We start from the raw sequence: 24,733 nt of genomic DNA, 5'->3' as shown, positions 1-24,733 counted from the left end.
GATTGGTACAGAGAAACATTGGTTAAGTTTCGAACACATGAAAAAGGCCCTTAAAAAGTTTTAATAAAAAACATGTTTTAATTTTCTCTTATACGTTGACTTATTTATTGCCTTCCACTGTCCTAGACCTAGGCAGACCCTTTCTGTCACCCTTAAGAACTCTACAGAGACGCTCTTATTTAGCAATCTTTTACTATTATTATGCTACCCTCCTACATCCCTTCTATCATCCAGAAGAACTCTAAAAGAATCCTTTTATTCAATAATCCTGTCCTTTATGATATATGCTACCAGAGAAGCTTAGAGATAGGAAGAATCTTAGAAGTATCTAAGTTAAAATCCCATATACCAGAGTGATATTCACCAAGAATAAAACAAATCACTGTACCCAAGTATAGTGCTTAAGCTCTTTAACACATCAGCATGCCTAATGTGTACACATGATACTTACTTGTACTCATCATAGACTTCCTGTTTGGGCAATGAAGTCTCAGGATGTTCTTCTAGGGTATTCCGAATCCAAGAAAAGGCATGCATTTGCTGTGCCCGACTAGATGACACGGCATTCTGATCACTAACCATAAAACAAAGACATGTTTTAGCTGAACCAGACAGCAATTCGTTGATAATTTTTGAGACAGCCTATAAGCTCCACTAAAGAATTGCATGTAAATACAATTGTAAATACGTGTAAATACAAATGACCAAACCAAATTCAGGCCATATAGTAAATGCCCCATTATCTATATACAAATTGTCCACCTGTGGTTGTGAGCCATTTTCTACAGCTAGTGACTGACTGAAGTTATTGCTGTTCCATCCCTGTACCATCCCTTCCCATGCATGGTCTCTAGAGTGGCATAGGTGATGGAGCGCTGACAACATAAAGTATTTGTTTCTGTGAAAATTACACAGATTAAGTGGATATTTGCTCACTTACTTGCCTATACATTTACCTAACTTACCAAATCATCAAACTTTTAAAATAAGTTATGGAAACAATTATTTTCTATTTGCTTGGCATTTTCAAGTAACTATTCTGAAATCTTATTAAGCACTCTATGCTCCAGAATGCAATTCATACCAGAGAGATCCAGAGAGGACAAATCTCCCTCTACAGTCCTTCTCTAACTGGCCCCCTCCCCAGGCCATTACTTCCATTAAACATCCTCAGTTTTTACTGTAGGGCAGCATCATTTATAAACTAAATCCATAAAAGGGACACCCAAGATAGCATGAGGGAAGTTCCTCTATTGATTCTGACATTCATCCCAGCTACCTGTAATAATTATTTAATTCCAAAGAAGATACTAAAGAAGTTTCTAGGACAAAAAAGATGATTCAAATGGTTATGAAATTTGGTTTCAGGGAGAAGAGGTAAAAGCAACAGAATTTTCATGCCATTTCTTTTTATACACAATTTTAAAGTAATAGAAATTTAAGTACAACTTACATGAAAGAAATGCACTTTGAGAAATACTTAAAAGGGTAAATAAACCTAAGAATAGAATGCATGAACCAACAACTTCTCTATTTTCTGGATGAAACTATTAATTTTTTTTTTTTAATGTAGGCTTAATGCAGGACCTGAGATCAAGACCTAAGCTGTGATCAAGAGTCAGATGCTTGGGGCGCCTGGGTGGCGCAGTCGGTTAAGCGTCCGACTTCAGCCAGGTCACGATCTTGCGGTCCGTGAGTTCGAGCCCCGCGTCGGGCTCTGGGCTGATGGCTCAGAGCCTGGAGCATGTTTCCGATTCTGTGTCTCCCTCTCTCTCTGCCCCTCCCCCGTTCATGCTCTGTCTCTCTCTGTCCCAAAAAATAAATAAACGTTGAAAAAAAAAAAAAAAAAAAGAGTCAGATGCTTAACTGACTGAGCTATCCAGGTGCCCCTATTAAATATTTTTAATAATGAAAATACAATAATATCCCAAAACACACTTAAAATATCTTCTGTTTAAAATAAATTCATGTTCCATATATGTAATTTCACTTTTTTTTCTTTTATACTGTGCTCTGTTTACCTGGCAGTAACTACAAAAAACTCCTGCAACATCATTCTTTACAATACTTAACTGTTTATTTTCTGCTTTTCTGTTCAATTTTCACAATCCCTCACACTGCATAAATATATTGATCTGTTTAAAAAATAAAACCCAAATTGTATTTCAGAGCATTTACTAGGGTACACAAATGAATCAGAAAAAACTATAGGTAAACACTTACCCAAATATGATCAAAGACTAAAAAAAAAGATCTCCTGTTTTGCCATTCTGTTTCCTGATGGTTTTAGAAATAGCACACAACAATAACAACCACAACACACACTCCCCGCACAGTTCTTAGGGATGTCCTACAAACACTATAATTAAGGCAAAAAACAAGAGATATACCTTTTCTCTCCATTGCTGAGACCAGAAGGCAGCTGAAGGTAGAGGTAGAGTTTCTCCAGGTCTGTAAAGTTCTCAACTTCTTTCTGGTTACAAAAGATTAAAAAGAAATATCATTTTAAAAACACTTGTTTATCCCTCAACAAAATTTACTAATACCTGTGTACTACTGGTAGGAATGTAAATTGGTACAGCCATTGTGGAAAACAATATAGATGTTTCTTAAAAACTTAAAAGTAGAAATCCCATATGATCTAGTAAGTAATTCCACTACTGGATATTTACCCAAAGAAAATGAAACCATAAATTCAAAAGGATGAACACCTATGGTTACTGCAGCATTATCTATAATAGCCAAGATACAGAAGCAACCTAAGTGTCCAGTGACAGATGAATGGACAAAAAAGATGAGGGGTGTGTGTGTGTGTGTGTGTATACACACACACACACACACAGACACGAATATTACTCAGCTATAAAAAAGAATGAGATCTTGCCATTTGTGACAACATGGATGGCACTAGAAGGTGTTAAGCTAAGTGAAATAAGCCAGAGAAAGATAAATACCATGTGATTTCACTCATATGTGGAATCTAAAAAATAAAACAAGCAAAAATGAGCAGAAACAGACCCATAAATACCGAGAACAAACTGGTGGCTGCTAGAAGGGAGGAGGTAGGGGGATGAGCAAAACGGGTGAAGGGGACTGGAAGTACAGGCTTCCAGTTATGGAATTAATAAACCACAGGGACGAAAGGTATAGCATAGGGAATATAGTCAGTGGCATTTTAATAGTATTGTATGGTGACAGATGGTAGCTACACTTGTGAGCATAGTGTAACATATAGACTTGTCAAATCACTATATTGTACGCCTGAAACAAATGCAACATTGTGAGTCAACTATACTTCAATAAAAATAATAACAATTAAAAACATATTGACTGTTTAAATTTAAACTAGATGAGTCACCTGCCAAAGAAAAAATAAAGGCTTTTTTCTTATCAGTAAAATAACAGAGAAGTTGTTTGATAAATATATCTCACATAAAAAGTTACTAAAAGAAAATGGTAATTTCCTATTAATTCTTATATTCTAGGTATAAATAAAATCAATGCTTAGACAAAATAGTATTAGAGGAAAGGTCGAGACTAGAAGTCAAAAGAATATTCATTCGTTAGTCTTAACTTAACCATTTAACTGGCTATGAAACTTCAGTGCTCTGGCAAATTTTCCTTACATCTGTGAGACAGATGACAGGACTTCTATGATCCTTTTCTAATTCTCAAAAACCTACAACATGTGACTGATGATGATACTCTCATACAGGGGCAGAAATGAAGTTTAAAATACTGAAGTACTACCAACAAACCTTTCCACACAATGCAGATTTAATTATTCACAGAGCTACAACCATGGCTGCTATTTGGAGAACCTACCTGTAAGATAAGCTGTAGCTATTCTGCAACTACATCATTTTGTCTCTAAACCTACACTTTAAAATAATTTCTGCTATACAGAGGACTGTAGAACTTTCTTTCGCAGCTCAGTTTGCCAAAAGTAGCTTTAAATGTGCCACAAACTCTGTTACAAAAATAATACAGTGAAATTGTGGTAGCCTAAAAGAAGTCCATTGCAATTGAAAATGTGGACAAATAATTGGTACTCCTGGTAACAGAATTTATTCTTACCTAATAAAGCACAGCTTAAACACATATCCAATTTTAAAAAAGTTTAAAATGATATAACTTAGCCTATTCTTAGTCTCACCAGGATTTATCTATAAAACAGTTTAATCCTAGAATTCATCCACAAAAATCTACGTATTTTTCATTCTACTGTTTTATGGGAATTTTTGCAATTAGCTCTCACTCTAATACCTAATATATTTATCCACAATACCATGTATAACTCTCCTCTCAACAAAGGAAAAACCAAAACACAAATAGACATTTTCTTCCCAACTGTTACTTAACACTTTCTTTTCTCCAGATCCCCAGAATTCAGTTTTGGAGCATGCTTAATTTTATTCCTTGTCATGGTCTCCACTTTAATCCTTCATTTAGTCCTCTTAAGTCTTTCCCACACATTCTTCCAAGTCTCTTTATTTTCTCTGCCCCTACATTAGTCTAAGTCTTCAGTTGTCTATCTTTTAACAATAAAGGAGGATTCATTTACTCATTCATCAATTTTATTTTCTGCCATGTTTCACAAATGATTTACAGTAATTACAAACTTACAGTGAACCTATGTATGAACCTATGTTCATACACATATGAACAATGCAACAGTCCTTGTCCTTAAGGAACTTACAAAGATTTGTCATTACTAAAAACGTACAAAACTAGGGGCACCTTGCTGGCTCACCCAGTTGAGCATCTTGATTTTGGCTCAGGTCATGATCTCTCATGGTTAGTGAGCTCGAGCCCTGCATCAGGCTTTGCACTGACAGCATGGAGCCTGTTTGGAATTCTGTCTTTCCCTCTCTCTCAAAATAAATAAACTTAAAAATAGTTCCTAAAATACTTTCTGTTGAGTATTATTAACATCACCCAGTTAATCACAACAATCCTTATCATATTAAATCCAACGTAGATTATGTTACCAAAAAACCTTATTATGTACAAAGCCTGAGAAAATGTAGTGCAAATCATCATTTTTGGATAAAGAAAATGCAGTATATGTGTGTGTATAAAACAGAATACTATTCAGCCATAAAAAATAATGAAATCTTGCCATAAGTTTATGATAACATGGATGGACCTTGAAGGCATTATACTAAGTGAAATAAGTCAGACAGAAAAAGGTATATAACATATGATCTCATTTATATGTGAAATCTGAACAATAAACAAATAAAACCAAAAAAAACCCAAGCTCATGGATAGAGATAGATTGGTAATAGCCTGAGGCAGGTGGCAGGGCATGGGCAAAATGGGTGAAGGGAGTCAAAAGGAACACACTTCGAGTCATAAAATGAGAAAGTCATGGGGATGCAATGTGCAGAATGGTGACAAAAATTAATACTAATGTATTATAGGGGTGCCTGGCTGGCTCAGTCAGTAGAGTGTGTGACTCCTGATATCAGGTTGTGAGTTCAAGCCCCACACTGGGTGTAGAGATTACTTATAAATAAAATCTTTAAAAAATACTACTGTATCACATATTTGTTTTTTTTTTTATATATGAAATTTATTGACAAATTGGTTTCCATACAACACCCAGTGCTCATCCCAAAAGGTGCCCTCCTCAATACCCATCTGTATCACATATTTGAACATAGCTTAGTGAGTGGATCTTGAAAGTTCTTACCAAAAAATATTTTTTTGTAGCTACGTATGGTGATGAATGTCAAATGGACTTACTGTGTGTCAACTGGGCTTACTTATTTTGCAATATATACAAATGAGGACTCATTATATTGTACACCTGAATCTAATATCATGTCACATTAATTATACCTCAATAAGAAAAGGAAAAAATATCATTTTTGATGACTAAGAATAAAAAAACTTCATAGAGCTTGAGAAACCTTGGATTCTATAATTTGCAAATTTAACATATACTAGAGGAAAAAAGAGAAGAAATTCCAGAAAAGAGGAGAAATTCCAGAAGGAATTCAGAACATAATCCAAATTAGGAGAAAGTGCCAAAGAAGGGATTTAAAGACAGAAGTCAGAAAAATATTTTTGAAAAAGATCAACCTCACTGTCCTATTTTGGGTTTTTTTGCCTTTAAAACAATGAAAAGTTAACTACTGATTCCTATTTCATCTATTATGTGGGACTCAACACATAGAAGAAAAAATATGGAGAATTTGCTAAACCTGATATCAAAATTTTGTGAAGCAGACGGGAACAAATGACTCAAGTGTGTAGTGATGGCATTGAGGTCTAGCAAGGCTGAGTTCACCATGAAAATTTTTGGCTTCAGAGATAATGTGTCACTTAAAGATAATCATTGGCTTCCAAAACAATGACTAGTGGTATAGAAGACTTAGCCTTGCTTGATAATCAAGGCAAAAATACGTTGCAAATATGTTAAACATCAGATTATTTGCTATGCTTTGTGAAGATTTAAATGTCAAGAAACATGTTTTTCTGTCCCACGTTGAGATTTGTTGGTTGTCAAAAAGAAGTACGTTTGGCTGGATTTATGAAATGAAGAACAAAGTTGCTCCATTTTTAGAACATTAGAAAAAAGACCAACTGCCGAAACTTTTAAAAGCTGTAATTTTAAAATTTAGCCGGAAAAAGAATGAAGTACTGATACATGCTGCAACATGGATGAACCCTGAACACATTATGCTAAGTGAAAGAAGCCAGACACAAAAGGCCACATATGATTGTACCTCTATGAAATATCTAGAATACGCAATTCCACAGAGAAAGATTAGTGGCAACCGGGGGAGTAAGAGAACTGATTGCTTCATGGGTTTCCTTTTGGGGTGATGAAAATGTTTTGGAACTAGATAGAGGTGGTGGTTATGCAATATTGTGAATATACTAAGTAAGTATCACAGGGGCACCTGAGTGGCTCAGTTGGTTAAGTGTCCGACTCTTGATTTCAGCTCAGGTCATGATCTCACGGTTCATGGGGTCGAGCCCCACGTCAGACTCCATGCTGATAGCACAGAGCCTACTTGGGATTCTCTCTGTGTCTCTCTCTGCCCCTCCTGCGCATGCACGAGCGCTCTCTCTCTCTCTCTCTCTTTCTCTCCCCCCTCTCTCCAACTTAAAAACTAAGTATCACTACATGTAAATTTTTTGTGCTGTGTATTTTAGGGCAATAAAAAAAATTACAATTTGCAAGAGCTTGACATATTTGACAGATATATCTGAATACTTGACTTTAAACTTCAAATAACAAACATCAACATCCTTATTCCATAGGCTTTAAAGTTTTCATTTTCTTTAATTGAAGAAGTTAAGTCTCAAAGCAAAATTATTGAAAATGATTTCAAGTTTACCTCAAATATTATCTAGTTGGTTGAATGAACCATGGTGATAATTTCCTACTATTGTGATTGAAGGTTTCTTCTAAAAGCTTATGAGGACCTCTCTCTCACACATTTCAATCTTTGTATGAAGACATACAAAAGGAAATCTTTGAACTAAAGTTTGATTTAGATGTCAAAAACCTTCCAGGAAACCACTTTAAACTTAATTTTGCACATGACCTAGTTAGTGCTTTGATCTTTCACATCCTGAACAGAAGAGCCTGTAGCAAACAATCAGATTCAGCATTCAGTTTGATATCATGTGATCCAGAGGGGGAAAATAGGTATAAATGTAAGATATACAAAATCAAGTTACTTTTGGAGGTTCAAGGTGGAGTTTGGTATTCAAGTCCTACATTCAATCCCCTTCCCTTCTGAAGCTTTGGCTGATAAAGAATATTCATTCACACCAGGAACTAGTAGCATGGAGCTATCTAATTCCTTCTATGAGGTGCAAGTAAAGTGGTAAAGAGAACAAGGGATAGAGACAGTGCTCATCAAACATTCCACTTGCTCACCTACACTTCTCAGCTTCCTTTGCAGCCGTGAACCGAGCAGAAATGATTATTTCATTTCTCAGCTGACATAATTAAGAATCAATGTGTCAACTCTGTTCTTTTCTTCCCTTTGTGAACCTTGGAAGCCATGTATTTCACTGGTGAAACTGTAAGATGCAGTGTCTCAATGTGGGTTCCCAAGGGACCACGTGGAGCAAGGACCTCCAATGATTTGTGCTGTACATATAATGTGAATGAAAGTAAATTTTTGCAGTTATGCCACTGGTATTTCAGACATACTTTGTTATGGCAGCACAGACTAGCCCATCTTGAGTAATACAGAAAGTTAGACTTTTCCTTCTAGCACTTTTGAAAGAACTGAAGATCCCTTTTCTATATGTAGATAAAAATGTGAGGAGGGGGAAAGGATTCCTTTCTGTAATCGCAAAATCTTTTACTCAATCATTTTTAAAATGGCATTTAACTTATTGTGAAATTTCAAATTAAATTAATCATGGATATAAGATATTTATATTTATCAAAATGGGATATAAGCTAAAAAAAAAAAAAAAGGTTGAGAAGCACCACTTTAGAAGATACAGCCTTCATGTTCTCTTCCACTTAACTTTTTTTTTTTTTTAATTTTTTTTTCAACGTTTATTTATTTTTGGGACAGAGAGAGACAGAGCATGAACGGGGGAGGGGCAGAGAGAGAGGGAGACACAGAATCGGAAACAGGCTCCAGGCTCTGAGCCATCAGCCCAGAGCCCGACGCGGGGCTCGAACCCACGGACCGTGAGATCGTGACCTGGCTGAAGTCGGACGCTTAACCGACTGCGCCACCCAGGCGCCCCTCTTCCACTTAACTTTTATTTCTAAAAACAAACAAACAAAAACAAACAAAAAACTAGTTAAAAATTCAACTCTAATAATTTTGGACACATGATCCTGTAATATATGCCTTTGTCCCTCTACTTTGGGCCACAGCAATTATTCAAGAATTTATACCCAATTAATTTGCACTTACTGCTTTTTTGCATTTACTATTCAAAAAATGATTTTCAGTGTCTAGTTACACCTTCCCCCTCAACTAGATTGAAGATTCTGGTTTGCCCAAAGTCAATCACCTTTTGAAGCAGAATCCTGAAAGATAAGACAGAGCCAGATGGGAATCCTTCTAATACTTTAATATCCCATTTAGTTTTTTTTTTTAAATTTAAAATTATAAAGTATTTCAAACAACATACAGGAAGCAGGTACATATGCATCACTAGTCATATTTAAAAGACACTAACTTTTTGCCACATTTGCTACAAAATTCTTTCACTTTTAAACAGATTATACAGCAACTACATGGATAAAAAAAAAAAACCAATATGTTCATTTCTTTACTGGCAGACAGTTATCATAAAGTTTCACTATTTCAAATAGTGCTACAATAAAAATCCTTTATTTGTGACTGCTGTATCTTTGTGTAAGAGCTTTTTCTATGGTACATACTTAAAAGTAGAAATACCTGGCCATAAAGGGTGCATATCTTCAACTTTATTGGGCATTTCCAAATTGCTCCCCCAAAACTGTTGTGCCAATTTATATTTTCAGCACCAAAGCTACAATTTTTCTATATCCCTGTTAAAGCTTAAGATTTAAATGTTAGCCACTCTTATGGGTATGAAAAAGTATTTCACTGTCTTACATTTTCTGATTGAAGGTGAGACTGAGGATCTTTTCATATTTTTTTATCATTTGAGTTTACTCTAATATAATTGCTATCAAATTTTAGCATGCATCAGAACCACCTGGAGAGCCTGTTAAAAACTCCAGAGTTTCTGATTCAGTAGGTTTTGAGTGGGGGCCAGAGAATCCTGATTCCTAATACATTCAGTTCAGTGATGCTGATACTGCTAGTTACAGTATCTTATCCAAAGAACCACAGTTGAAGAACATTTAAAAATGAGGATATTTGTCATAGTCCATGTACTAATCCGCCATTGGCTATAAGTGCTGCTATTACATTTTCCTAGTTGTAGCTTGTCTTTTCATTTTGTTTTTCGAGTCTTTGATGCAGAGAAGTTTTTAATTTCCAGGAAGTCAAATATATCAATCTTTTCATTGATAACCTGTGCTTTTTGTGTCTTAAGATCCTTCCCTGTCCCAATGTCATAAAGATATCCCTCATTTTCTTTTTAAAGTTTTGTTTTTCACAGTTAAGTCTTTAATTCCCCCGGGATTTATTTTTCTCATATAAAGTACGGTTCTAATTACAATTTTCCCACAAGGATAGCTAAATGTTCAGTATAATTTATTGAATAATTCACCAATTCCCTTATTTTTCATGCTCCATCTACTATGGGATTCTTGTCTATTCACAAGTTTAAAAAGGGATGCAATTTTTACTTTTAGCACGTAAAAACACCTTTTTCTGAGGTGGAATTTAATTTAGAAAAAAAACAATTTATCTTTAAGAGTAATATAGCAAAACGTATGATTCACTGATTGTTCTTGAACTTGTGTCACAGAGACTGTTCATATAAAAATATCATCCAGTAGCTGATTAATATAGTAATAAAGCATCTTTGATAGAGCTTTTATAAATCTGAGTTTAAGAGGCACATTTCCTATTGATAAATAATATGAATATGACCTATATTATATGTTATAAATGAAAGCAGCAGCTGCTACTTGAGCTTGATAGACTGACCCTTCAAGTTCAATTTATCTAAAGCAGTGAGATAGAGTAGTAAGGTGTAGAATATAGAATTAGAAGGCTTAGAGCCAAATTCCAGATTTGCACTCATTAGCTTTGTGATATTAGGCAAGCTGTTCAAGCTGAGTAATCTGTATAAAATGCTCATAAAATTTTTGTAAGGATTAAAAGCAGTTTATAAAATATATTTATAATAGATATTATTATTATTATTATTATACAAATATTATTCTGAATTAATTTAATTGCTTAAAAGGTTTTGCTGGAAGAGTTTATTATTCAAATTCTATCAAAAAGTACATAATCTTTTATCTCAAAAAGCAAGATATCTTAAGAAATTTAGGAATTATTTAGCTTGGTGACCTCCACTAACTTAGGAGGTACATTGTAAGAGCAAGGCTCCTAGATTTTATATGTAAGCGACACATTTGCCCATAAGTTATTAAAGATCACGTTCTGCCAGTGCTGACTTTCTGTTGGGTAAATGCAGAAGAGAGTTGATACTATTCCTTCCTAAGCCATCAAGATGAAATAGAAATTAGAAATTACTTCTGACAACCACTGTGCTAGTACTAGACAGAGAGGAATCAATTTAAGCAGAATAGGTCAGAAATAAAAGCTTTTCCTAGGTTGGACTTGGAACAAAATGTGTAACGTTCCACTTGTCTCCTGTAATTAAAAAGACTTGAAAAAATATTCTATAATTCAAAAACTGAGTTTATTTTTAGTGTTTCTCCTTATATGCTCAGGACATCTGCCTCTAAACTACCAATACATACAGGATGGATTACTGAGACCCAGGTAGAATTTCAAACGTCTGATTACCAGAACTTGAAGCCCTTTCAGCAGATGGAAAAGAAATATGTTCCCAGTATTTACTATCATGGATATAGTTACAAGGTAGTCTGAATGGAGAGATCTGCTCCTGTTTTTAGGGAGCATCTTGAATCAGGTTTGCTCTACAATTTCATGTTAAAAAAAAAGGAATTTCTCCGGTTTGAAATCAATTCTCTATAGTGATGTGTTTCTTGTTATGAGACTTCCCTCTCAGGTGTTATTCAGAGTTTTGTTTTGTTTTAATAAGGTCATAGAACTGGGAAAGGGCTGATGCTTAAAAGAGCATAACAATTAAAGGCTTAATTGAGAAGTTTTCAGGTAGATCCTTGATGGTGAAATGACATCTGAGGACCATCTTTATTTCCAGAAGAAGAAATTCTTCCATTGAGATGTATAAATACCCTTCAAAGAACTGGCTAGGTTGACAATGACTGAGTTCTGGTGGAAGATGACCAACCAGGGTATCATGTCCATAATTATTCTTTAATCTTTACTTTTCAAACTGGTATCAGAAAAAGGTCTTTTTAAAAAGTTTCAATTTCAATTTATATTTAGCACAGTCAGCTTAAAATCCAGAAACCTAAATTCTCCAGCTTGACTGTTTCTTCAGTTAATCATGTATGGAGGGAAAATATATACACTGATAGGATAATCATGCTCGAATTTGCCTTTAATTTTTTGAACAAAAAAGCAAAAAACAAAACAAAATGTAAAAAAAAAAAAATCCAATTTCTTCCCCTCAGGTGACACTAATTCAAGAGCACAGAACTAAAAGTCCTCTTCACCAGCATCACTGACAGAAGGACTAAAAGGGGGAAAGTAGAAGCTTTTTTTATAGCTTTTTTTAATTGATGGAAACAATCACATACCTGATATTATATTCTCTCAGGCCCGAGCAGTTGTGAAAGCTGTCCTCCCACAGGATTGAATAAGGAAGACAGAGAAAAAGGTCAAGGTATGAGGACTCTTATTTTTCAATCCTTGTTTCTTAGAATTCTTAATTTTCAGTTTCCTAACTTGCTATGATAGAACCATAGTGGGCATGGGGACGGGATGCGATCTTCTTTTGAGCTACCTGCTACAAACAATGTAAGATGAAATTATTTTTCTATTCTCAGTCCTAGAAAATATAAATCAAATGGGAAGAGTAATTTTTATTATATTTGTATTATTGTGAGAATTTACTCTATTTGTAAATTTACTGATTTAGATATAAAATGAAAATGGTTTAAATTTCTGTTCAAAATATTCTGCTCTGAGATAAGGAATGTGACCTGAGTTCATTTGAAAGACATCAATTACTAAGGGACAGCTTAGAAAAAGTAAAGCAAGGCTGACAAGCAAACTCCAGCGAAACCCAAAATTTCTTACTTTCTTCTAATTCTGCTGGGTGAATTAAAGAATCCATGGCCATCTGAAAACAAACTAATGAACAAAAAACCCCCTTCAGCTTGCCTCAACTACAATCAAACCTAGAGAACTTCCCACATCAAGAAGCCCTGAAGGGCTGCAAGGTAAGCACCGGAAAATTCACACTCCAAGTGGGTAAGTAAGGTATTTCTGAGTAGATACTGTGTCATAGGTTAGGAAAGTTCTGCACATAAAATTGGAAACAGATTAAATCATGAAAAAAAAAAAGTTAAAGACATTGCCAAGGACATCCAAATATCTAACTGTATCTAACAGTGGTCATTTTAACGAATGTACTTTAAAATATACTGGTTTTTGTATGTGTGTGTTTTAAGGGCTTAATAATAAAGAAGGAAGCTGCAACTCTGAAACTGAAATAATGAGTAACATGGTAGCAAGTGTCATGGCTACATAAGTGCCCAGATGACCAAAGATTAAACAAAATCTGAGACAAGGGCATATTGCTAAAATATTCATATAGTAGGTCCTAGGGTTCAAACAGGCAGAGGGCATGTAAATTGATAGATTTGGGTCCCTTCGATACAGGACTCAGAGGAGGGCACTAGTACCCACAGTTAAATTCTACAAACAAGTGATCAACATGGGATGATCATTTAGTACTTCTCTGGATCACTTAGGTGAGGCAAAGGTTATTATCAACATTTCTGCATCCCTTACAAAAAGACCCCAGGGTTCTACCAATGGTTGGGGTTGGAGGGGTGGCACTAACAAGAAGGATAAAGTTTAGGTCTTTCTAGTCACTTTGTTTTTAATTTTTTCAGCATGGGAAGAAAGAATGGTCCCCAAGAGCTCAGCTATTATGTTCTAAAATTGATTTCTAGTTGATTCTTCAAGATTTTAAAGCTACAGCTTCAGCAAAAGTGTAGGCCATAGAGATGAAAATTCAGTTCTGTAATTGCTATCTCTGTTTCTAATAAACTTTCCTTTTTTTTTTCCTTAGTTTACTTTTCTGCAAGTTTGAAATGACTGAAAATGCAAAGACAGAAAAACTAGAATCCTATAACAATTCATTTGTTTGCTATGAGACTATGCTTTTGTTGTGTTATGCCATTGTTATGAATATAGAGATAGTACTAAATTGTGTTTCTTTCAGGTAATGGTGAGAGATAGCTGTTATTCTTTCCTATTTTTCTTTGTGACAATAAAATGAATTTGAAAACTAGCTGACAATGGTTAGGGCATTCTTAACAATTATGAAAGAGAAGAATTACTAGAACTCATGATTTGGGCCTTACTGGCAATTTGGTCCACTTGAGTCCTTAACAGGAGGAAAAAAAACCAGACAAACCACATTATGACTATATTGTCCTCCCGTACAAAGAGAGGATAAAGTAACTCATGATTAATGTAAAAAAATAAAATAAAATAAAAGGTTCAATATCCTCTAAATGGCTTGGCCTTGTACAGATTATTTCTTTATGATACTCAAAAAACAAAACCAGCTATTTAAATCTGGCCCTTTTGTTAAGTCTTCTACCCTGCCCCGGTAAATTCTACACAAAAATGCTTTCTTTTGAAAGTTACCCATTTCTTTACCAAGTGACTGAAAGGAAAAAGTCAGATTCTGAAATAGGTCTTTACTTACTAACAGTAACCCTAGGGTCACATCCCAAGATAAACCCCATAACAATGAGCCTTTTTCAAGCTACAATGTATTTTAATTAGATACTGCAAACAAAGTTTTTTGTTTCAATCAAGTCTGGGTTAGTAAATTGACCTTAGTCACCATTTAGCATTCATTCACCATTTAGCATTCATCACAGAAAGGATGTGGGGTCAGAAAGCATGATTTCTCCTGTAAAGGAGGGAAAGGAGGAAGGAAGCCTTCCAGTTGTATTGACCTCATACATGCCCCCTCAATGACGTATTAAACACCTCTGGAGGGCAGGAGAGGACAAGTACCTCCTCTTCTTCTTCTTCTTCTTCTTCTTCTTCTTCTTCTTCTTCTTCTTTAAAATGTTTATTTATTTTTGAGACAGAGAGAGCATGAGCAGGAGAGGGGCAGAGAGGGAGGGAGACACAGAATCCAAAGCAGGCTTCACGCTCTGTGCTGTCAGCACAGAGCCCAATGTGGAGCTCAAACTCATGAACCATGAGATCATGACCTGAACCGAAGTCAGATGCTTAACCAACTGAGCCACCCAGACACCCCCATATGCCTCTTCTTTAAAAATTGTTCCTTGGGCAAGTTATTGAAAATTATGTCCACCAGAGTACCGTCTGTCTTAGTCCCACTCTAACAGCATTAGTTTGGTTCTCAAGGAGCAGATATACTACATTCTCATGTTGCATACATCTTTTAGTTCCTGCCCACTCACTTCAGCAGTAGGCACACTCAAATAACTGGCTTCCAACCAAAGACATTAACCATGGGATAGACTTGAAAAGTTTAAAAATTAAATGAGAACATTTTCATTCATTCATCCAGCACTGAGTGTTTACTATGCTTTAGACATGACCTTAAATTTTAATACAAAGGGAGAGACAATCAACAAAATTGATTTATTTATTTTTAAAGTTTATTCATTTTTGAGAGACGCAGAGAGGGAGAGAGAGAGAGAGAGAGAGAGAGAGGCAGAGAAAGCAACCCAAGCATCTGACAGCTCAGAGCCCAAAGTAGGACTCGAACCCAAAGACCACAAGATCACAGCCTGAGCCAAAATCAAGAGTCGGATGCTTAACCAACTGAGCTACCCAGGCACCCTGACAATCAACGAAATTCAAAAATGAAACAAATGTTACATGATTATGATAAATGCTATGAAGAAAAAGTTTTGGAAAGGGATACAATTTAAAGTAGAGTGGTCAGGGAAAGTTTCAGTGGGAAATAAGACATGAAAATGTTTCGCACAATGGCTAACCAATGGGAAAGACTCTCAAAAGAGCCACCATAATTCTTTGTTCTACCCTACTTTTGATTTCTATTGACTAGCTGTTGTAATGTTGCAAGAACAGACAGTAAAGAGAGCCCACATTACTAAGAGACAAAAAGAGAGGCTGTCTTCTGTCTGTCCTCATACATATCATTATGGCTCCCTCAACCCTGTAAATAATGACTCTCAGAAGAACCTTGCCCCAAAAGAATCTAACACAGAGGTCACAAATTCAAATGCCAGGCAGGTAACGCAAATGATTAAAAACAGACTATAGGGAAGAAATGTATTTATGCTAAGGAACAAAAGCCTGGTGGGAATTGAGAAGACTGGAGAGTACAGATCATGTTTGAAAGAAAGGGGTAACTGCTACCGAAGCCTAGTAACTGTTGTCATATGGAAGTAAGGACTTAGTGCCCCGAGTTTTCAAGAGAAACCAAACACACAATTTTTTTTCTGTGAACTCTCCCAATTTTGAAATGTGGTAACCAATATGAAATTTAAAAAATGTCAACGTGGGCCAAACAAAACACCTCTGTGGAACAGATCTAGCCTGTGGTTCTCTAGATTAGTTCCTCTGGTCTACAGGGTTAAGTGCTGATTCCTTCCAGGGCCATAAGCACTAAGAAGCTTGATTTGCTGGAAAGACCTGCTTGTTATTACCATCCAGTCCATATCTGAGTTAGCATATGTTTTAAAATCCAGGAATGTACTTAGATTCAGAGAAAGCCATATTAAAAAGATGCTATAAGCCAAGATGAAATGATACTAGAATAGCCAGGGAAATATCCTCTATTGCAGTGCTCCAAATACAACCCTGGTGAGGATCCAGGTACTGCTGAACTTCCACATAGGGATCTCTGATATCTGATAAACGAACAAACTTCCCACAGACAGACTTCTTGCTTGGCTTTCTCCTTGCCTGTTCTAATGAACTTACTACTATTCTAAACAGGATTTTTCAGATGGGGTATTTGGTGCCTTTTTTGTGATTCTATTTTTAGGTTTTAGATTTTGTAATGGACAACTCATATGTGCCCAGAAAGTTGGTTGCTTTACCTGAAAACAACCTTTGGTGCTCACCAGAGGCTTTGGTGCTCACTAAAAAGGTAGTTTTTTATTTTTTAATTTTTTTAATGTTTATTTATTTTTGAGAAAGACAGAGTGCAATGTTTATTTAATGTTTATTTATTTTTGAGACAGAGAGAGAGAGAGAGGGAGACACAGAATCGGAAGCAGGCTCCAGGTTCTGAGCTGTCAGCACAGAGCCCAATGTGGGGCTCAAACTCATGAACTGCAAGATCATGACCTGAGCCGAAGTCAACTGCCTGAGCCACCCAGGCGTCCCAAGAGATAAAGTTTTTTAAAACATAGTTTAGTCTTTTAATTTTTGTTCATTTCCTTAGGGAAGACAAACACTATTCTAGTGGGAGTGGGAGACAGAGTCTTTAAAGGATTAATGAATCAATATTCAGAACCTAGGACACACTTAATACAGATTCATCACAAGTTCACTTTTTCAAGTTTTCTATTGTACTCCCTTGCAAGAGGACCCTCCTGAGAGCTCTCCTCTGGAGGGAACCTGCCTCACTACTTGAATGGTCTAAATGATGGCATTTGTCACCCAGTTTCAGGTTTCTCCAACCCTCTAAAAGGAATAGTCTTCAGGCAATTCTGTGTCACTTACCACTTCTCCCTCTTAAAGATAATCCTACAAAGTCCTCTTTTGGTCAACTTTCACATGAATAAACCCTATCCCAGGATTTATAGCACAGTTCTGTAAAACAGTTTTTTTGTTTTGTTTTGTTTTTTGTTTTGAGTCCTTTTGCAATATTGGTCAGTTAGTCCGTTAGAGAGCCCTAGAAGTCAGGCAGCATACTCCTCCTGAGAGGTTTCAAATATGGACTCAAATGGTTTAAAATACCCTCCCTTATTCTTGGTTTTAAGCCTTTATCTTTCCAACTAATGAGAAAAAAGGTAAGCAAAGGTTGTCTAATCTTACATTTATATTCTTACTAGGATTGCTGTTGAACTGCCTAATCCATGAGACATATATTTTTCTTGGTGCTTCCGACTGATTTCCTGACAAACTGAATGTTATTTAATATTTACATTAGCCTTTCCTAACAAGAACCAAAACATATAGTCTTTCCCCTGCCCGCCCCCTTAACCATTATTAGTTCTAATAATTTCAAAGCAGGACTAATCATTTAGGGAACCTGAACATTAGAACTGCTGGAAACACTGCTTCCTGGTGGTGCAAACACCTAAAACACAGTAACGTAAGTAGGAAGTTCTCAATATCCTGGTAGTTCCGAATGATAACATACGGGAAATAATTTCTCTCTCTCTATTCTGGAAACTTGCTCTACAGATTTTACCAATCACTTCCTAAACAGTGTGGCCCAGAAAACCATTTTCATGGTAAGTCTTATGAGGGGAAAAACATATAGAACACACTGAGTACTTAAGATTCATGACATGTAACACCATATTAACAGCTTTTAAGATATTTTTTAATCCAAAGTTCATGAAACATTTTTGACTTTTCAAACTTTTTGCATAATATTTTAACATTCTATGGGACTATTCTTCCAAGGACCATATTTTGGGAAACGTGAACTGTTATTCCCCAACTCGCTGTGATGGACTCTAACCAAAACAGGCTTTTCCTATACCAATTACACTCATGGTTATTTCTCTCACATTTCAGGCCTTCCTACACCTGTCAGGTAGTTCATTTAACTAAACTAAGGCAAGAGGACTAAGCAATATGGACTGAGCAGCTTTCAAATTCTGCTGGGGTCTAGCTAATCTTCCAGTACTAGGTATGGCAAGGGTAAGATTTAGTCTCTATATTAAATTGGTTATAAAAATTGTAACTGGGGGATGCCTGGGTGTCTCAGTTGGTTAAGTCTCCAACTTCAGTTCAGGTTATTATCTTGCAGTTTGTGGGTTCGAGCCCCACATCAGGCTTTGTACTGAAAGCTTGGAGCCTGGGGCCTGCTTTGAATTCTGTGTCTCCCTCTTTCTCTCTGCCCCTACCCTCCTTGCACTCTCTCTCTCAAAAAATGAATAAACATTAAAAAAAAAATGTAACTGGATCAACTTTACAAATGTATAACGACATTATAGATCTAAAAGTGTTATAACTCATGAGAAATTTAGTTTAAGATATATTGGCTATCATTAAAATTAAGTAAAAACCAAATGCTTTAATTGCAAAAGCATTAAAACATTAACAAAAAAATTTTATTCACAATTATACCACTACAAATATTTTCATTTTTCTTTACTGATAAACAGGCAAAATGCTAGGCTTTAAAACTAGCATAGATACAATTTAAAATTTTTCACTTCTTCTAGATTTCATAGTGGTATAGTCTTCGCAATTATAATTGATTTAATTAATTAGAATAATTTTAGCTATTTTGTTTTAGAGACAATGTTATTTCTTTAAAACGCATTCAAGCAACCTGCATGCAAAAAACTAAATTGCATTTAGAATTACTGACTACTAAAATTCAGTAAAATAATAAAATCAGATTTTAATTTTTTCATTTCAGATTTAAAGTTGGAAAATTATTTTCAAAAATAATTCTTGATTAATATTTTGAGAAATAATTCTTGATTATAATAAGAAACAGAATTTCAAAAAATTCACAAATAAACTCATGTTTCAGATTTTTAAAAAATGATATAGTGTATCACAGTTTTTAAAAGCCTGGGTTCTGGGGTCAGATTACCTAGATTAAAAACCTAATTCTACCAATTATCAAGTTTTATGACCTTGGATAAATTACTTAACCTGTCTGAGCTTCCTTGTCTATAAAATGAAGATGAAAACAAGATTAACCTCATAGGCAAATTAAGAAGACAGAGTGATAAAACATGTAAAGTACTCATCTGGCACATGGTAATACATACTCAATAAACGCTAACAACAAAAACAATAACAAATACAAAGAAACTCTATTTGGGGATATTATATGCATATTATACATTCTTTTTGATAATTATTGTTTGTGAATAATCATTCAGCAAATGTTTACTGAGTATATTCCATGTACTAGACACTGTGCTAAGCACTAGGGATATAAAGACCGTAAGAAATAGTCTTTACTTCCAAAAGCTTATTTTTGGAGAAGAAAACAAATTAATCTGGTGATTAGCATACTATGTGGTAAGAGCTTTAAGAGGAGTACAGAGTGTTTTATAGGGTGCATGAAAGCAGGGGCTCTTAAATGAGAAGGTAATGCAGATAGGTTGAACTAGTATATATATACATATATACATAAATTGCTAACCATTTTCTCCATTTTCTTCTTTGTCTTCCTTTCATATAGAGGCTAGAAAAAAAAAAAATCCTCCATGTTCTAGTTTCCCTTACAGCTAGGAGCACCCAAATGACATTACTCTGGAGTCTGAAGTTTCTGAAGTGGGTTTTCAGAAGGGAAGTAAAGTATCCTAAAATAAAGACAGAACGTCTCTAGAAGAAAGCTCTTTTGCCTTTCCTCCCTTCCTGCCTCACCATTTGGACAAAGGCAGATAAGTGCAGCAGCCATCAATGATGTGACTGGAACAAAAGATGACACGGCAAAAAAACAAAAAAACAAAAAAAACAAAACACCTAGGACTCCAGTGGCATTGTTGAGTTACTGCACCACTCTAGAATGCCTAATTTTAGACTTGTTAGATAACACAAACTCTTATTTCTGTAAGCCACCAATAGGGTTTTCTGTTATCTGCAGCTGAATTCATTCTTAGTAGATGAACAAAACTTTCTGAAAAGGTTTCTGAACCGAGTCCAAAAGAAGGGGCAGGAGTTATCCAAGTGAAAAAAACCTGAGAAGGGCACAGCTGGCAGAGGAAATAGCATCTACAAAGGCCTGGAGGAAGAGAGAGTATGGAGTGTTGACACCGGCATCTGTTCTACAATATGCACCTTCTGGCTTCTCAGAAGGCTTTAGCCAGGAGATTCCCAACCTTTTCCATCTTCCATTCACGAGGTTTCAGGGATTCAATGCTCTCCTCTCAGTGTTTCCATATGGGCAGCATTCATTTTTAAACGATATGTTCTGTGATGATGAACATGTGTCTTTAACTAATGTTTAGACTTCTAAAAACAAATTTATGGTAATTTAAGTCAATTAGATCCATATTATCAATTTACACATATAACACTGTCAACTAAAGCTGCCATGTGTGCTTATTATGTGCCAGGCACTGTATTTATACTAATTATCTCATTTAATATTCACAACAACTCTGCGATAGGTACTGTTATTATGTCCTTTGTTACAAAACTGATTTAGGTTAAAATTGTCCAAATTCAAACAGTAATGGTAATATTGGCTGGGGCAAGGATTCAAACTCACGTCTGTTTCATTCTATAGCCTCGGCTCTGAGCCATTCTGCTATACTGCTAAACAGTTTCCTTAGTTTCTGGCTTGTTAGTTCCACTTCATTTGCTTGCGTCCTTCCTGCATCTATGCAGTAAAGTTTTAGTTCCCCATCTGCACTCTGTAAAGGAGAGTGGTGGTGGCTCAGGATGGTTACCTCCTAACAGGAGAGTAGGAAAGGAAGGGGTATATGTAAGTAGAGTAGAACAAGAAAAAAGGGAAAATGTCAGAAAAAGAAAAAATGTTCTTTTCCTCCAAAACAATGAAATAAGTTTCTGTTCTTACTGGCAAAATGTGAAGTAATTCCAAAAAATAAATTCAAATATCTTAGCAAGTTTAAGGTCTCTAAAATGCCTAAACTGAAGGTGGCAACCTTCTTTATATTCTAAATTGCAATGTTTAATAATTGATTAGTTTATGCTCATTCATATACCTAACAAACATGCATTGATCATTGTCATATGCCTTTGCCCATATTATAATGAATATATTCCTACACTTGAGAAGCTAAGAACAAATAAAAACGCTTATTATAATTATCATAGAGATGACTACATAATACCAAGAAATGTAATTAAAACACAGGATAATATGGGACACAGATGTATCAAACTCAGACCTAAGAAATCACAGATGGTATTCCAGAGGGAGTGATACCTAAGAATCTTAAAATATAAGAAAAAGAAAAAGAAGGAAAAAAAAAAAGAAGAAGAAGAAGAGATGGTCTAGACCAGAGTTTTTTCAACTTTAACATTAAACAATTTTGGGCTGATAAATATGTTACAGGGTTATGTCTAGTGTTTTGTAGAATGTTTGAACAGCCTTGTCTTCTACCTCCTTGATGCTGGTCGCACACTCTGTTGAAAATCAAAACTGTCTCTAGATATTGTAAAATGTCTCATAGGGGGCAAAAATGCCTCTGGTTGAGAACCATTGCTGCACAACAAGGCCTGAGAACCAGGCCTGCACAACGCAAACTGGTTGCCACTAGTCACATGTAGCTATTTCACTTGAAATTAACTTAAATGGAATAAAAATTCAGTTCTTCAGTCACACTAGCCACATTTTAAGTGTTCAATAGCCATGTTTTAATGGACAGCACTATTCTAGAGAGTATATATTCTCTTATTTCACAACTGTTCGCTATGCCTTAATGAGAGCCTGTGGAGGGAGTGAAAAAAGGTAAGGTTAAACAAGAGAAGTAAGACATGAGTATGAAAGGTCTCCCATGACTTAACAAAGAATAATGGGGATCTGGTGAGAGGTGTGAAGCAAGGGTATAAAATAACAGATGCACATTTTATAAAGCTGATTATAATGGTGCTGCAGAGGACAGAATGAAAGTGAAGAGTCTAGAAGCAGAGAAAGAGCTGCAGTATTTCTAACAAGTATGGCAACCTGGATTAATGCAGCAGCAGTAGGGACGGACAAAAATGGATCAATTAAGGAGGCAGAATTGATAGGACTTGGTGATTGACCAGATATGAGGTACACTGAGGATAAGAATGAAGAATGACTACCAGGTTTTTAGGATGGATGAATGAGTACATTCACTAAGACAATATGGTACAAAGAATGTTCATGTCCTAATCTTTTCTTCCCAGGAAAACAGTAAACCTGTTACCTTCCATGGCAAAAGGGACTTTGTAGATGTGATTAAGGACCTTAAGATGGAGAGATTATCCTGGATTATACAGTAGGCCCAATGTAATCCCAAGTGTCCAGATAAGAGGGAGCCTGAGGGAACTCTGAACACACAAAAAGTGTCAAAGTAATGCAGTGTAAGACAGACTTGAGCAGCCACTGCTGGCTTTGAAGATACAGCCATTAAAAGCTAAAAAAGGCAAGAAAACAGATTCTCCCCTACAGCTTTCAAAAGGAACACAGCCCTGATGCTACTTTCATTTTATCCTAGTGAGGCGTGTCAGACTGCTGACCTACAGAACTGTAATAAATTTGTTTTGTTTTATGCCACTAAGTTTATGGTAATTTGTCGTAGCAGCAATAAGAAACTAATACAGGTAGGTTCAGAATTGGGGTATGATACAATGAGATTGGTTCTGGAAAAGAGGAGTTTGAAGTAACCATGGGACATTCTGGTAAACTTGATGGATAGATGAAATCTAGACCTTAAGGTGGGGATGTATAATTAGCAGACATCACCATACTGACATTAATTGAAACCATCAAAGTAGATGAAAAAATCATGGGAAAATACAGACAGAACGCAGACAATTCAGGTAGACGTGTACTAGAGGCTCTTGAAGGAAACTGGAGAGGAACAGCCTAAGATGTAGCAGGAAAACCAAGATAGTATGGTATCTAAGGAATGAAAAGAATAGGAACGTACTAAATGAGGAGGGTTAGGGAATGATCAGCAGTCAAGTGAAAAAGGGTGGTGAAATTAGGGACTGAGACCGTTATATTTAGCAATAAGAGACCGACCATTCATGGTCTTCTTGGTAAACACAGGTGTCAGAGAAGTGGTTACTGGAAGACTTGTTGCTGGAGTTGAAGAGTGAATGGAAGGTGAGGCATGAGAATGGGTTTCAAAAGAAAGAAGGAAGACACGGTAGCTAGAGAAAGGTTGTGAATTTCAATAAGGATTTTTTTTAATAGATGAGAAAAGATTAACCATTTAACTTTTAACAGAAAAAGGCTAGTTGAAAATGAGAAAAAAAAAAAAAAACAGGAGAAGAGAATAAAGGAATTCTGAGATAGGAAGGTATGGGATCAGAGCCTAGACAGAGATCAACTTTCAGAAAGGCAGAAAGATATTTCTACTATTAGGAGAAAAGAGAAGGGATACAATAGGTACAGAAGTGAGCAACTAGTGAGTTGGGGATAAGAAACAGTGTTAATTTTGTGGAATACCTTCACTGTGTCTTCTTATTTTCTCAGAAAAGTAGGAGGTGAGATCATCTGCTGACAGTAAGAGAAGAAATGAGTTTGGGAACTTTAGTTTAAAAGTTTGAAACAGTTTTTGTGGAGAAGAGTAGATGACAGCTCACTAGGAAATGAAGGGGGTTGAAGGGACCTGTACGTTTTACTGAATCTTTAAAATATCTATTAATGGGCTTATGAATGTGGCCACACAGGAGTACCTGACACTGGAGCACCTTTCCCAACTTCACCAACTAAAAACCTAAACAAAACATACCCAACAACTGTTTTAGCATAGAACTGTTACATCTGAGAGAAAAGACACAAATAAGATAATCCCATCTGAAGGCAACTTGTGAAATGGTACAAGGAGGGGGAACTCAAGCAGAACATGGCCAAGTACTGATACACTAAAGTGACACAGATCACTGTTTGAGAAAGCAAACTACCAAAAGGAAGATATGAAATCACTTCAAAATCTACACAAATCATGTAGATTTGGAATCTACTGCTGAATATTAAACTGTATGAGTACAGAAAAACTCCATGAAGCTGGGTACAGAATCACCAGGGAACTGTATTTGTCTATGACATGTTCAAATTCTGATTAGACAGAATTGAGAGATCTCAGTGAACACCCAAGGAATGCAGTATAGACACCAGAAATTATATTTTAGTATAAAAGCTAAATTCTAACATAAATGCCATTATAAATTTG

The 24,733-nt window shown here is 35.7% G+C and overlaps 1 protein-coding gene across 1 annotated transcript in view; it reads right to left on the bottom strand.

The window, feature by feature from the left end:
• Positions 1-24,733, bottom strand: part of RFX7 (regulatory factor X7) — a 136,737-nt gene that overhangs the window by 46,342 nt on the left and 65,662 nt on the right. The window contains exons 4-5 of the mRNA XM_047075070.1: positions 2,391-2,473; positions 452-574 (exon numbers count right to left, since the gene is read on the bottom strand). Of these exons, the coding sequence (XP_046931026.1) occupies positions 452-574; positions 2,391-2,473 (206 nt within the window). The remainder of the gene's footprint in view (positions 1-451; positions 575-2,390; positions 2,474-24,733) is intronic.

Source organism: Lynx rufus, unplaced genomic scaffold (genome assembly GCF_022079265.1).
Source record: "Lynx rufus isolate CCGP_SWC_20201006 ecotype Redwood Valley unplaced genomic scaffold, mLynRuf1.p SCAF_13, whole genome shotgun sequence".
Lineage (NCBI taxonomy): Eukaryota > Metazoa > Chordata > Mammalia > Carnivora > Felidae > Lynx > Lynx rufus.
This window is presented reverse-complemented; position numbering and strand designations above follow the sequence as displayed.